Source organism: Anas platyrhynchos, chromosome 10 (genome assembly GCF_047663525.1).
Source record: "Anas platyrhynchos isolate ZD024472 breed Pekin duck chromosome 10, IASCAAS_PekinDuck_T2T, whole genome shotgun sequence".
Lineage (NCBI taxonomy): Eukaryota > Metazoa > Chordata > Aves > Anseriformes > Anatidae > Anas > Anas platyrhynchos.
Window position 1 is genome coordinate 5,846,644 of NC_092596.1, and position 15,474 is coordinate 5,862,117.

At 43.2% G+C, this 15,474-nt stretch overlaps 2 protein-coding genes across 2 annotated transcripts in view; one reads left to right on the forward strand and one right to left on the reverse strand.

The window, feature by feature from the left end:
• Nucleotides 1–15,426, reverse strand: part of CHRDL1 (chordin like 1) — a 43,670-nt gene extending 28,244 nt beyond the window's left edge. Inside the window, exons 1-4 of the mRNA XM_027465394.3 lie at nucleotides 15,088–15,426; nucleotides 12,460–12,606; nucleotides 10,846–10,958; nucleotides 7,757–7,850 (exon numbers count right to left, since the gene is read on the reverse strand). Of these exons, the coding sequence (XP_027321195.1) occupies nucleotides 7,757–7,850; nucleotides 10,846–10,958; nucleotides 12,460–12,556 (304 nt within the window). The 5' untranslated portion in view covers nucleotides 12,557–12,606; nucleotides 15,088–15,426. The remainder of the gene's footprint in view (nucleotides 1–7,756; nucleotides 7,851–10,845; nucleotides 10,959–12,459; nucleotides 12,607–15,087) is intronic.
• Nucleotides 1–15,474, forward strand: part of PAK3 (p21 (RAC1) activated kinase 3) — a 173,265-nt gene that overhangs the window by 20,654 nt on the left and 137,137 nt on the right. The window lies entirely within an intron of this gene.

Sequence of the window (15,474 nt, forward strand, 5' to 3'; positions counted from 1 at the left end):
GTTACAGTGGAACTTCTTATAAATCTGTGATTTAAAGAGACATAGATGATGTGTGAAGGTCCCTCTAAAAAAAAACAAAAACAGAGCAGTGATGATGTTTTTAAAGCAGTGGCTGAGGCTGACAATAAATTCGGATTGAAAAGTTGTTCACTATCCAAAAACTGCAAACACAAGTTCTAAACAAAATCCATATGTGCCTCTCAGAGGTGCAGGTGACAAAGATATTGCGCCGCAAAATGCTTTACATTAAAATAACTTCAAGGACTGTGTTAAGCTCTAAAAACTCCGAGGTAATTCAGAGTTAATCACAACAGCTAGTCTTTAATATGATCAGATGGGAGAAAGTGTATGAAACTCGTTGCTTGAAGGAACTAGTAGCACCTTATCTAGACACCATGAACTTTCATACAGATTCAAGGCAAAGATGCAGTTTGAGTTGAAACCCCCAAAAGGCTGTTGGTTGTTTTTGAGCTTTCTAGGGCTAAAGTCAAGCTCTTCACATTATTTTAATATATTTTCTGCAGCTCAATTTCCTGTGTTTTCTTTTATAGTGGCATAAAAAAAATGCCCAGCAAAACTCTGAAGGAGTCATAAAACACTTTCTAAGTTGCTCCATTTTAATTCCTGGTTTAAGGTTGAACTTATCTGAGTCTATCTGTCCCTTTCCCAGCCAAGGAAACAAATGGAATTAAGCTTTGCTGCACTTAGAATCCTTTCTGAAGTATCTTTGAAGCTCTTGGAAGTTGTCTTGGAAAACTTTTGAGCAGCCTACTCTATGCTATCATGTCAGTCCAAAGAATGGAAGTTCTAGTCCCGTCATCCATGTGTACTGACACATATTTTTTTCAGTGCATTTTTGATGCTGATTTACAGATAGATTGTTTGAATTTTTCATGTTCAAAGAAACAGAACGGGAACAACTGCTAACCTCAACCTGGCTGTTAGAGCAAGCATTCCGTATGCAGCTACTAACAAAGGGAAATTACAAATGAAACTACGTTACGTGAGCCTGGGTCAATAGGAAGAAATTAGGCGTCTCCCAAGAATGCCTATATCATTATACATGTATTTCCAAATCAAATAAGCAGTTTATGTGAACTATCTGGCAGTTACCCACTGGTGGGACCATGCAAAAACCAGATCATCTCACTAATCTCCGGCACTGTGCAGCATTCTGTGAGTCCTTCAAATTCCAGATGTGAACATCCAACTGGTTGGTGTATGCGAAGGAACCATCCACGAGCATGGCTCTGCAATATCCCAGTACCTCCACAGGAACCAAATGCAGGCTGGAGAAACTTGAGAATTGCTCTTATTGCTAGATAATAGTATGGATTTCTCCAGTTACTGCTCTCAGCTGCTGTGTATGTTGGCATAGAGATTCTGCAGCCTTCTGTAGTGTGGCTGCCGAGCGGTTGGGTCACAGCTTATTTCTGATTTCTTTTTCATCGTCCGTAAAAGAGGTGGCAGTGAAGGCAGTGGTGGAGCTACACGGCCTGCAGGCAGTGTAAAAGTGTGGGCTAAAGATCTTAAGATATTTGGATTCTGAGGCAAAGCAACAAGGGATGGCAGAGGTGAACACTGAAGGGGAGCTGAGTATGGAGTGTTTCTCCCCTGAACTGAAGCTCATGTCAGACATGTGACATGATGCTTAGAAGTAGACAGGATGCTGAGAACATGGCCAGCTCTAAAATCTGAGGTGTGCCTGTAGTGCCCAAATCATATTTCTGTCAACTGACTGTTTCTGAAGTGCCAGTTGTCTATTCCTTGGTGTCAGCAAAACACTCCTAGTAGGACTCACTGCTAAGGTAGCTATGAATCCATCACATACCAGACATCACTTACAGAATATATAGATATTCTGTGGATTTCAAATGATCAAGATTTTCAGGAGTCTAACTTTTTTGTTGTCTGTCAGAGAATTCAGCTGCTTCCTACCTGTGGACAACGTTGTATGAGTAAAGAATAAAACCTGCAGGACTTTCAGGTATTGCAGCTGATTCAATGATGTCAATTATTCCGTATGTTTCCCCACTCTTGTATTCCAACAGTAATTCTACACAAATCTCTTTCTGCATACTGAGTTTTCTTTTTCCTCACTTTTTTAGCACAGTGTTTTGTATGGAGCCACTTCTAGGGACTTTCAGCTGTACCTGTGGTGCATTGCTCCATCACTGGCAGATTGGACTTTGTAGGTGACACTTCAGTCAGATGTTGGAACTCCTCCAATCCTAATGGCTGGTGTGATGCAATAGTTGAGCTACATGTATGTGAACGCTCTGTGCCTTCCTCCCCCCCTCCCCAAACATTCATGAAATAGATTGTTTTTTTTCTGAACAGAGGAGTGGGAAAACTGGAATTGAGAGCCTGGAGCCCTGGTGTGTGAGCTGGATAGAAATCAGAATGTATTCTCCAAAAGCTTTGTTGTATGTGCATCCTGCAGAGGAAAACCATTCCACCAGAGCCTTCCAGCTGCCCAGGTTGAAGATTTTGGTTGTAATTCAGTGCAAGATGCACTGTACTATCCACATGGTTCTCTGTTTACATATATGATCTATATCAGGTCTAGAGGTGTTGTATGTACTCAGCATGGTGCAAGACTGAGTCTGTACAACCATCAGCACTACCGAATGCAGTGTGTTCCCTGGACTGGCTCAGCTGCTGGAAGGAACCAAGTGCAGGTAGCTCCTCGCAGGCTGATTTTTCCTGCTTCTCGAGAGAGCGTTGAACTGCAGTGAGTTCTGTACTGTCCTACTTAGGTTGCTTCCAGGGCCTGAAGCAGCTAGTTCAAAGGTATGGGTATTACTAGGTCATGCTGCAGCCTACCACGCAATCATACTCTCACGTATTTTAGGTGATGTTGTCAGATCACTATTGTGAGACACCTGATTTGGTCCGTCTATGTATTTAGTCCAACTATTTGTATAGGTAACACCTGGCATTTTGTTATTTCAATATCTAAAGAACAACGAGAAGTACATCAGAAAAGCGCTTTTAAATTGATACAGAAAAATCATAGTACCAAAAGAGCTTAAACTCAAATGTGTTACTAATCATGAACGTTCCTGGAAGCCAGTGTGTTTAGTCGGGGCAGCAAGCTTAAAAATACTGGAGCCAGATGGGCTGATTCATACCTCAGTATGCAGCCTTATCTGCTGAGAAATCGAACCAGCAAATGGAATATGGAAACCCTTTCTCAATCCTGCAGTGTGCATTTTTACTTCTGACGTCAGAATCCTCCATTTACATATTTCAGAGTGTACTCAAAAACTTCTGACCTAAAACTAGATGCTACATGCTATGAGTCGCAATTATTCCATGTAGAAATGAAACAACTTAGAATAAATGTTCCATTTGTAAAGGAAGTAGTCCGTGGTAGTGCACAGGAGTGCCACAGAAGACAGCTGCAACTAAATGTTGAGAGCTTGTACGTGAAGTTTATTTTCACAAAAGGAGGTAGCAGGTCTCATCTGCGCTAGAGCTGATCCTGCCCTAAGAATGGTGGCAAATTCTCTCCCCAAAGCACCTCTCCTCTGATGATGCTTGCAGCATCCTGAGGTGGAAGGAAAGAATTCAAGCTCTGCTGCTGTGATCAGATGTATGATTATGGATCCAGCTGAGCCAATAACTCTTTAGCCCAGTTTAGCAATCTGACCGGAGGTTGCTAGAAGGAGTCCCAGAGCATGTGATGTTCTTTTGGATTTCAGTAATCTGTGTAAAAAGGGTCCCAAGGAACGTGAAGCTAGTTATTTTGTTTTGATTCCATGTGTGTGAAGATAAGAATCTAATTCAGATAGTAAAACAAAATAGTTGAAGGATAAGTTTTGAAAAGATGCGAAAAAGCTAGCAATGACTCTGTGGCAGAAGCTGGTGGGATGAACCACTGGTGAAAAGTAGAAGATGCTTCATAACATATGTCTGACAACTACTTAAGATTCTTGGTAGCTGGTGCCAGGGAGACAGGATACAAACACTGCATCTCTTTGTGTCAGCAAGGCCAGTGTCACTATGGATGCGGGAGACATTAATTCCAAAGGGAGAGCAGTGCCAACTTTTCTCAAAGGAATCCCTTCAACAGCTCCTCCACTTAGGTGGTTATGAAGTTCAGTTTCCAACGAAAGTCGCTGACTCCTGGCATTACCTCTGCTTCGTTAAATAAGGAGGCAGTTATTTGGGCTGTTACGCTCTACAAGGCCTGCAGAAAAGCCAGGAGGAAGAGCCCAAAGTCACTGTGACTAGCAGTACTCTTTTCTGAAATGTAGCTTGAAAATCGGAGGAGAAACATAAGTGACAGAACTTCATGAGTATTTACGAGAACAGTTAGATGAATGGCTAGAGGGCCAGAGCTCAGACACCTTCCATCAAAAAATAATTGGGGCAACCAGAGAAATGACATTCCTCCATAGCATGGGATGCTGCACGCAAGACATTGTTTGCTGGACACACAGAAATTGAAAGCTGGCATAAGACGTATAGGAATGCTTGAAATTCCTATTCAGATCAGGCATGAACATTTACCACTGACGACAGAGCATCTGACTATGATACGCATACTCACTGCAGAAAGCAGAATGCAAATAACCCCTGAAATCACAAGAAATCCCTTGTGCTCTTTTGCCTAACGTTGGTGCAGATCTATGTGAATTACAGATTCAATTAGGGGAAAAAATGAAGCTTAGTGGCAATCCTGTTTTTAATGAGCTTCCACCAGCTAGCAGCTCAACAGCCCATCATATACGTAGCACGTAGACTATACTTAGATCCTAGGAGTGGAGAGCAGATAAAGGATCACAATCCGGGAAAGGCTTATTCTGATAATTTTCTGAATTTATTGGTTTAAACACACAGTACGAAAATCTAGCTGATGACCGTGTCATCAAATGGCAAAAATTTAATTTGATAGGATTGGAGAGTTTACAGAGCTCCTTACTCTTCCTAGGTTAATGAGGAATGTTTTAAAATCTTGACTGGTATCACGTTTACATCCCCATGAACAGAAAAAAAAAAAAAAACAAAAAACAAACAAACAAAAAACAAACACCAAGCACTTGAAGCAGAAACAATCAATCCAGAAGCATTTGTGTTTCTATATTAAATACTGTACAGAGACACATAAAAAAACAACTGGTCCTGCCCCCAATTGTTAATTACATACCGAGAGTGGAATTTCTCTGATTTAACTTTAGCTGTCAAAAAAGCAAGCATGTAGCATACGCTAGTTGCCTGTACTCCCTCAGTAATCAGTGCAGAGAGAGACAGGCATCTCCAGGGAAAAATTCTTTTCATTCTGGATAACAGGATGAATCACCCTCTGGGGACGGTGTGTTTCCAACAGCTGTAAAGGGTATCTAGATGATTCCCTTGCCAAATGGAGTTTAGATTAGTTGGAAAAACAGACGAGCTTTTGGGCACACCACTCTTTCTTTTGATCTGAAAACTGAAGTGATGTTCATGTTCCTAGCATCTTACTATTTTATCTAACAGTACTAGTTGGTCAAATAAAAGATACTCCCTTACAGTCTTTCCTCCTTGTGTATTAGACCATCATATCTAAAACCCTACCATCAATTAGATGCCAAAATACTAGACCTAAAGTTGCATGGGATGAATCTTGTCCCACAATGCAAGAAGAGTGAAAATACCCAAAGAATGTCCAATAGTTATCTCAACTGAAAGTGAGAATATAACATCCTGAGCCAGAGGTGGCTGACAGCATGCCAAAGTCACAGTCAAACTGACCATAACACATCCAAGTGCAACCAGTATCCCAGTAAGTCAGAGCTAGACGAGAAGGTGAAGTCTAGCTGCAACCTAAGTTAATTCAAATCTTTTGGGGACCTGCAGACTGCTCCTGAGACTTGGCTGCCAACAATAAAACCACTAATGACAGGAGAAACAGACTTGAGGTTTCAGACTCAGTGCTGGGGTACATCATGGCAATAGAAGGCTACTGTGGAGAGAACTGTTCTGAGAACTGTTGGGAGACTGCCCCTGTGATCAGAAAGCCATTAAGGCATGCTGACTGTAATTATGGTATACGTCCAGTTGCTTCCTCTGTAAATGGGATCAGGCTGCTTTCTTTGACTATACAGAGGTATATGGGAAGACACAGTGCTTGGGGTATAACTATAAAAAAGACTGAACACTAGGAAATGTCTTGGAGAAAACAGTGCTGCACTGATGAGCAGGAATGAATCGTGTTTGGGAAGCTTCTGCACCTCTTGAATGATGACTGGTATTTAAAGGCACGTGTCCTTAGGGACATGGTTAGTGGGTGATAGTGGTGGCAGGGGGATGGTTGGACCAGATACCTTGGAGGTCTTTTCCAGCCTTAATGATTCTGTGCTGCTGCAGTGTGTGTGAAACCCAGCCTTGTGGACTGAACGCTGTTATTACCTTACAGTACCTGGTCTCTTCGTACCTTGGGACAAAGGCAGGAATAGACCTCAGGAAGGACGGAGCTCATCTCCCTCAATTGTATATGGTGACAGTGTAGCTGTCCGTATCCAAAGCAGTGCTGTAATTCTGTCTATAGCTCACAGAAGTACAGCAGCAGTTCCAGGATACAACTCAAATGCTTCAGATCTCTGACATGGCATCAGATGAGCTATGCTCAGGCTCCTCCTCCCCACTGATTAAAAAAGGATTCTAGATACTTAGCTCAGATATTGATGTAGGCAGCTGATAGACAGATGGGTATAATTGTCAGGACAGATGAATCCTACCAAAAATTTGCCAGTGGGTGCCATTTACTCTCCAGTAAGTGTGACCAGCACACTCCAGTTCCTGCTGAACAGCAAACTGACTCGTGCTCATGTCCACCACTGCAAACTGCCCCCTGCTCCCAGGTTTTGGTCAGGGAACAGCTGCTTTCCTCAGACAATGAAACTCTCTCTGGAGAAAGTCAAATAAAACTCCTTTCTGTGATGCTGCATGAATACTCTTTTATAAGAAATGAGGGGTGCCACTAAGACAGACATTTAGGGGAAAGCTGCAGTCAAATCTACCAGCCATTAGGCCATGTCGGGAATGCTGTAACAGCCTCATGAAAGATCCTGCCTAGTCTCTTTCATACAGTAGCTCTTAATAATGAGCATATAATAAATGTACAGTCTGGAGGAATTTACTATACAGTATCCAATTGGATTTATATAGTCATAAACTTCCACAGCACTGCTTCTATGATTTACAACAGTCCCTACTAATGAAGCTATGCCTGGATATGAGATGTAGAAGGCAAAATTTACCAGACTGGTTGTACAGTGATACTATACAAATGCACATTTGCCACAGCAATTTGTAATTGCTCATTAACAGAGAGCCATTGCGAATAGCCGTGTATTTTAGCCTGCTCTTATGAAAAGGGCCAAAAGCATAAACCTAGGAAATTTGTGGGATAGGGTTTTATTGTGATGGAGTTTAGAGATAAGGGAAGGAGTGGGGAGCAGATAGCCCATGGACCCCATCTGTGAAACTTCTGCTACCTTCTGCCTGGACTGCAGGGGACTGGGCTTGGTGGTGTACCTGATTCCTCCCCGGATACATACTTTTGATTTCCTAAAAAGCAATCACCACAGAAAATATTCTAAATTACTGTAGGACAAGCTTCTCATGACCTAAATGGATATGGAAGGATGTCTACTTCACAGAAGTTTTCCAGTACAGACATGCATTTTGCTGTTACTCAGCATATCAAATAGCTGTTTCAGAAAGGAAAATGCCATTAATATGAATTAATGTCATTAATATAAATTACCTGGGCATCGTGGGCAGCACAGCTGTGGTACATGCACAGGGGAAGGACAGTGTAGGCTCGGGCATCTTATTCTGCTGCACAGTACATTTCCATTCTGCAGGCAGAAAATAATACGATACTTTGCATGTAATGAAACGGGCTACCTTACAAGTGTCTGTGTTATCTATTCTATGTTTGGATATTTTAAAAACAAATGCCATTTTACAACATTCTGGTTCCTGTCACACCAGCGTACGCTCAGACTACTTTCACTGCCTCTGAATTTAAGCTGGAGGTCAGATTGTAACAGAAACCCATGCAAATCTTAAAATCAGAGCAATTGCCTAAAAATGGATTGCAACAATCTTCATTTGTGTTTTCTTTTGAGCAGATTGTGCTTGGGAATTGCATTTCCAAAACTAAGACACAGATAATGAATGGTAGGTCTCTGAGATATCCCCTACTGAGGGTTAGTTCAAGACCGCAAGAGACAATAGTGTCTGTAATTTTTCCTGAAAACTGTGGAGAGTCTTTTGTTTTCATTTTATGGGTTCCCCAGTAGACAAAGAACACCAGTTGGTAAGTAGCCATTTTTCTAAGAAATATGAGCAAGTCTTGGGAATAGTTCTCATTACTCATGTCATTAACATAATATTCTATTTGACCACATCTAAGTTTGATTTATAATTAAAACACGGGGAATTTTCCTTCTCCAGTGTCTGTAACCAGAAAAGACTATCCATTTCAGATTCCCATTTCCCATCTATAATTCATCCTCCTAATTTAGCTCTGAGTTGCTCATGTTTATAGCAAGAAAGATCTTTCAGCATGAGCATTGATACTATGCTGTGACTGTGCTGTGACTATGTCGGTTCAGGTGGTGTCGGGAATAAACCCACTGCATTTTCATATGTCTTCTGGAGCACTGAAATGTTTCCAGCAGAGGTGCCAGCTTCCTTAGATTTCAGTTGTATAGGATTTTCTAGCCATCCCCTTCGAAACAATCCCCTGACTCCTCCATACCTGTAGACCACAGGCTGGAACCATGCTGTAAGGCCCTTACTACCCACGAACATTTATGCATCTTCTCCAGAAAGAGACACTAAAATGATAGCCATCTGTTTCCAATGGTGATTGAAATTAAATGTACTGATTGTATAAAGGGGGAGAAAGTCCTAGGCTGCAGGCTTTTGCAGGATGAGGACTGTTGTTGGCCTGCACAGCTCCTTGCCCAGCAGACCAGGGTCCAAGAGCCTGTGAAGCACTGCTGCCAAAGAAGGGCTGGCTCCGTGTCGCTTCCTTGGCCTGTGCCGTGGCCTCTCTCCCTTTTTATTTACTCATCCTGCAGAACCTCCTGGGTGAAACATGTACTTTTGGTGCTTCTGCAAACCTATTTAACTGATCTTATGCCTAGATTCTCAGAGATGGTTGGGAATCCAAGCCCTCCTGACTAACGTGGGATATAACCTCCGTGAGTTAGGGCCATGGAAAGCGTTCCTGCGCCCGACATGACGGGTAACAAGGCAGCTCTCTTCCTGAGCTGCGGCGTGGTGCTGCCTGGGGACAGCGTTGGGTTTAACCCCTGAAGTCTGCAGATCTGAATTCTGCAGAACACTGAATTCTGTTTACGTTTATTCTGGTTTAAGTATGTAAATTATAACTCGTAAAAATACAATACTACATACACAAAACCAGGAATGCTTTTTTTTTTTTTTTTTTTAATCTCAGGCTGAATAATTTGGCCTCTGTTTAGCTGGTTAATGTGTCTTAACTTTCTCTTCAACATTCAAGTGTGTGTGTGTGTAGAAATCTCTCTGTTGCCTGGCTGGTGTCACTTGTTTTGTGTGGAGATCATATGGACCATGATGTTTGAGGCCACAAAAGAAATTTTGGTCACACCGGTTATGTACACCCCTGGGATTGTTTTTACTTTCCTCTGAAGTGTGCAGAAGTAGGTTGCTGTTTTTCCCATCCCTCCACTGTCACATCTTCCTAAAAATCATTAGGCAATGACTTGTATCCAGATCTTCAGGGTTTCTAGCGAACTTCATCCCCACCCAAGACACAGCTTCCCAGCAATGTAATGAGTGTTTTATCACATACTGACTCTGAGGGAGTTTACAACTTTGCATATAGATCAGCAGAAGTGAGTAGCAACTCCTTTTTGTTTTACACAGGGACTTTTTTCTTTGTAGCACAATGCTTTTGCTCTCACAGATGCACAGACGGGAGAGGCAGCCAACCTTGCAGGACTACTGTTTGTGCATCTCTGCACAGAGCTGTAGTAGCAGATCCCCCAGAGCAAATGCTGCACAGGGGCCCAGTATTTTACACTTGCAGGGGGAGGAAATAGCCAAGAAAAATGTATTCTACATTAAATACAGCAGACAAAACTCAGCATCTGGAGTGTCTCATGTGTTAGTCATTATAAAGTACTCCAAGGGACATATTCTGCTCTCATTCTCCTGTCCTCCCAGCACTGTACAACATACTTAGAGTCTGTGACTGCTGTGTCTGGGTATCAAGCATCAACTGATGGTAGCCCAGGGCCTGTCCTTTCCTAGCCTGGCCAATTCTCTCTGCCCTCTGTGCCCACTCCTCATTTTTCATCATCTTATTGTTCCTTCCTAGAGTCTTAAAAATGTTATTATCCATTTATTGTTATTATCCACTGTTTTTTCAACACTTTAAGGCAGCAGGTGCTTTGACTATGGAAATGCCTTTAAGAAGACGTGGGCAGTGTATGTACATCAGAACACAATGAAATTTGGGTTCAACATAATCCTCCGTACTGACAGCAGTACAAGGATTGTATTTAAGTAGTGAGGTCTAATTATTCAAGGGGTAATGCTCAGCACTGACCAAGCTCCTGGCTAGTTGAGGAGCTTTTTTGGCTACACTGTACAAGCATTTTTGCCACTGTTGGCCTTCTTTGTTAATGTTTTCCCTTCACAAGGACATTTTTCCTTCATTGCCTCTATTTCCTGCAGCATGATCAGGACCCACCAGTGAAAACTGGTTTGGGCTTTGTCAAATTGTAGATACAATGCAGAGGATTCTGGCCAGTTAAGCAAACAGAAGTTGTAGGGAGAATAGCTCGATAGTCCTACCTCTGAGCAGAGACAATTAACGCAGTAAACAAGTCCATAGGGTTCTAGGTAAGGATGCCATCTTTCTCCTACACGGTACTTCTTGTCTTGAAACACACAGTATGTATCTGAATCTGTAAACCAGAGAAGAATTGAAAGAGTTATGAATGAACAATCCCATTCCATACTTGGAAAATAGCTGACAAAATGCCTTTCATACAGGGTGTGTTTATTCTTTGAGCTTCAAAAGCGTAGGCTCAGATTCCATTTAGGTAACAAAATGAAAGTGCTTGATTGCTCAGACAGGTTTATATACTAAACCTTTTCATTACAAAACCAAAGCAACTGGCTGCACTCAGGAAAATCTCAAGCTGTACAGCAGAGATTTTGAACAAGGGGACTACAGAAGGAAGATCCATGTGTTGCGTTTACACTGCACATGGAGTATCTCCACGTTGTAAGAACCTGATAAAAAAGAAGCTTGTCCTAGTATTTCAGAGCAATTTGTGCTGACTTATACACGCATCAGCTTCCAAATTAAGATCTTTATGTTCATTAAATACTTGTAATTTTGCAGGTACAGTTTTGCAGATATCCGTCTACCTACAGACATCACTGCCCCGTCTCTCCCTGTCACATTCCAGTTTCATAGAGAAAACTCAAATCTCCTCAGTAAAAGGATGTGGTTCTCTGTGTTGCCATGAGAGGAATCCTTGCCATACCTTTATGACGTCCGAATTCCGTTTGATTCATCACTCTCTGTATAGCTGGTGCTTCAGGGTATCAAACAAAATACCTGTCTTCCAAGAGATAATCTCAGCAAGGACATTCTTAACATTTACGGGGCTACGAGAAAGTAGCAAGAGGTAGGGATTGAAATCTCTCCTCTCCTTTCTTCTTTTCCTCTCCTCTTTTCCTCTATCTGTAGAAGCACAAGCTGCTGACAGTGAGGCCAAAAATTTTAACAATTTCTTAATGGCAAGCGATGTGCTTTGTAAGAAAAAGGCCAAAATGCAGCCTGCACAGGTGGGGAGAGCATTCCAGATAGCGAGTGGCACGGCTGTAGCAGGCAGTAACTCCTACAGGCTTTGTAGAAGCATTCCCTGTGTTTTGTTTGTATTCTTTTCAATGCTTCTCATCAAGTTTTTGACAGTGCTTAGACTCTTAATTTTCTCAAAGGATGTATCTAATCCAGTTCATATGAGGTTGTTTTTGGAACAGAACGGAACAGTCTTGGACGAGCTTTACACTAGCTGAAAACCTCAGCACAATAGTCTTACACATGGGACAAAATCCAGATAATCTGTCAGATGTTTACAGAGGTCACTAAAATAGAATTAAGCACTCTCTTGATTCAGGGTATTTGAAATAAAACAGATTCTCCAACTGATGTGTTATGTTCTTTATGAAGCAGTGAAACCTGTACAGCTTTAGGAAAATGTGCCCCAAACATGGGTGTGACCTGATTCCACTAAACACGGGATTAGGAGGAGGAAGAATGGTAGAACGTTTTGAATGCAGTCCTGCAGTTTAGAACATTCTTGTTTGAAAATCTTTTCTGATCCACATTTGTCAAATAGCAGGAAAACGTCAGGTTTGAGTGAATGTGAAGGCTTTGTTTATAAGTCTACTTACGTTTTACTTGTTCTAGTTTACCTCCATCTACGAAAAGGAGACAGACCACACCAAAAAAGATAAAATGAAAATCCTCCAATCTCCACTTTTTTCTCATCTTTATCAACAAAAGGGAGAGAAAAAGCCTCCAAGGTAGAGAATGTTGAGCTGTCGGGAAGAAAACATGAAATGAATAAAACTAGAATCCTGCGAGATAACTTAAATTCTCTGACATGTCTTCGGCCAGCACCCAGCAATCCTAAACTGCAGGAAGCAAAAAATCTGTCAGTATCATAGATCTTCATTTCATGGAAACATCTTTGGCCTCAAATCATCCCGTTTTTGGAAAAGGGACCACACTCTCATTCATGAAAGCTGAAAAGTGGACATCTAGTGGACATCAAGTCCTGTTTGATTCCAAAGTGGAGAAATCTGGCATGTAAGCAATCTCAATTCTTACACAAGAAAAATAGGTTGGGAGATTTTCTTGTAGAACAGCTCTTTTGGGTGTAACTTAGGAAATACAGGTGTCAGTGATAACATGTTTGTCTCATTGTAAAATTACCCTTGCGTTTCTCTGGTATATTGGCCCTGCACCGTGGAAATCCTTGCTTTGGGTGAAATGCTGGCCAGGCTCTGGGCGAGGGGAGTTTTCCTCACTGAATCTAACAGGCTCCCACCACTATTCAACTCACCCCTCCTCCCATCTCCCAACTACTATTGTTCTGGGATTGGGTATAATTAATTTTTCTAGTGTTAACCCGTTCGTTGCCTTGAAATCTGTAAGTACAATAGGGGAAGAAACATGCCCCCTTCCACCTTGTAGATCTTCAGTGTCAAAGTCTTGCACATGGAGCAAAGCCTATTGTATTCTCTGAGAGGTGCTGAGATGGGATCGTACTTGCTGCAAGCACCATTCTCTATCTTTTTCTGGCTTTTAAAAGATGAATTATTTTATAATGAATAGAACAGGGAGAAATGTAAATAACTAAGGTAAAACTTATTCATGATAGCTAATGTAAATTTCTAATTTAGGAAATCTGAAGATGCTTTACTGCTTATCAGACATTCACTGCAAAAGCATTATCTTCACAGCATACATTTGTCCACAGTTTACAATGTAGAAAAGACTTGGTTTTGATTTTAAGAGTCTTGAAGTGGATTCACAGTTTTATAAAAGTTCAAAAAAAAAAGATTCACTATCGGAAAAATAAACAATCAGCTTCGTAAACTAATTTGACCTCTTCAGATTTCATGTAAATACTAGAACTGTACATGACTGTGTTTCAGCTGACAGATAAGCAAAGCAGAAAGAATAATTCAGGTATGTGTATTCGAGATTAAGTGGTGGAGAGCTTAGAGAAATCAACCGTTGTAAAAAGAATGGAGAAGGCACTGTAAGTTAACAGCCACTTAAAAAAATCTTCCTATTAAAACTATTGTGCTCTAGGATACCCTAACAAAGAGTAGGGGATCCTTTATCAGAGTGTTTTTATTACCTTTAGTATCTGGGGGTTCTCTACAGATTCCCCAACCACAACAAAATGGATATGTGCCCTAACTAACACGTCTGTCTTCAGCGAGCTCTGTGTTCAGTGGGCTCATTCAAAATAATGCAGACTGCATCTGAAAGCATTCAAAAACATAATGCTGTTTTCAAAGCACACTCCCTATGGCAGTAACAAAATATAACTTTCCATTTATTTTGGAAGCTGAAAATAATATTCCCATTTCAGAAGAAAGGTTTAAGTCACTTTTTCCTTTCAACATGTTCAAATCACACAGGAGACTTTCAAGCCAAACAAACTTCTACAAACTTGTTTAAAATGAAAACCTTGCAGTTTAGTCTCAGGACATCGCTGAGAACAACAGTAGCACATCAGCGGGACTGGCAGAAATACTAACGGTCAAATACTTCGGCCTTCTTGGGGGTTGCTTAAGCCAACAATATTTATAAACGGAGCACAATAATCCTTTGTGCAGCACTTTACCTGTCGGCTAGCTCGGCTAGCTCGAATAGATGGAGCTTAGAAACCCATCCATTTTACACGTCACGTCTTCCAAAGGAGGAACTTTTGGAAATTGGGGTTGCGTACGCTCAGGAGCGCTTCCCGGCAGTGAAATGGAGGAGTTAACAGCAGCAACGGGACGGGGACTTTTGATGTATTCCTTAATTCTCTTTAATTTCGGGATTGTTGTTACTCCAAATATAAGCGCATACTTTTCCCTATTAGCACACTCCCTTTACATCCCCAAAGGGCAACGTCCCGAAAACTCCCCCCGGCTCAGCGCAGCCCCGCTCTATTAACCTGTTCACCATCGGCGTGCTCTCCGCGCAGCACGGGCACCGCGGGGACCCGCAGGGACGCGTCTCCTCCCCGAGCCCAGGCTCCCGGCTCCTCTTTTTCACGCCTCGCCCTGCGAGGAGCCGGCCGGGGGCACGTCGCTGCCCGAGCCCCGGGGCTGGGGGCACCCGGCCGTGCTCCGGGGCGCATCCGCGGCGGGGATGGGGCCGGCAGCGGGGTCAGCCCCGGCTCCGAGGCTCCGGGGCTCGGCGAGGGAAGAGAAGCGAAGCGAAGCAAAGCAAAGCGAAGCAGAGCAAAGCGAAGCGAAGCAAAGCGAAGCAAAGCAAAGCAAGAACTCACCCACCTGGGACCGGGCTGGGGCCGGGGGGCTCCGCTCCCCGCTCACGTTGCCGGCATCTCCGCCCGCCCTTTCGGGGCTGCCGGGGAAAGGGACGGGACGGGGAGGGAGGACGGGGGGGGGGTCCCGCAGCCGGTCCCCGACCCCCAGGAGCTGGGGACGAGGAGCTGGGGCCGCACCACGCCGAGCCCCGGGCCACCTGCCGCCTCCTGCCGCTGCCGGCGGCCCGAGGATGCTCGGCCGTGCCCCGGCAGCTGCAGCCGCGGCGGCACTGGGAGCAGCGGGAGGAGCGGCGCTGGGAGGCAGCGGCCCGGCGATCCGCCTCCCGCCCCGGCCCCCTCCTCTGCCGCCGCCCGGCCCCGGGGCCGCGGCCCGGGGTGGAGTTTGCTCCTC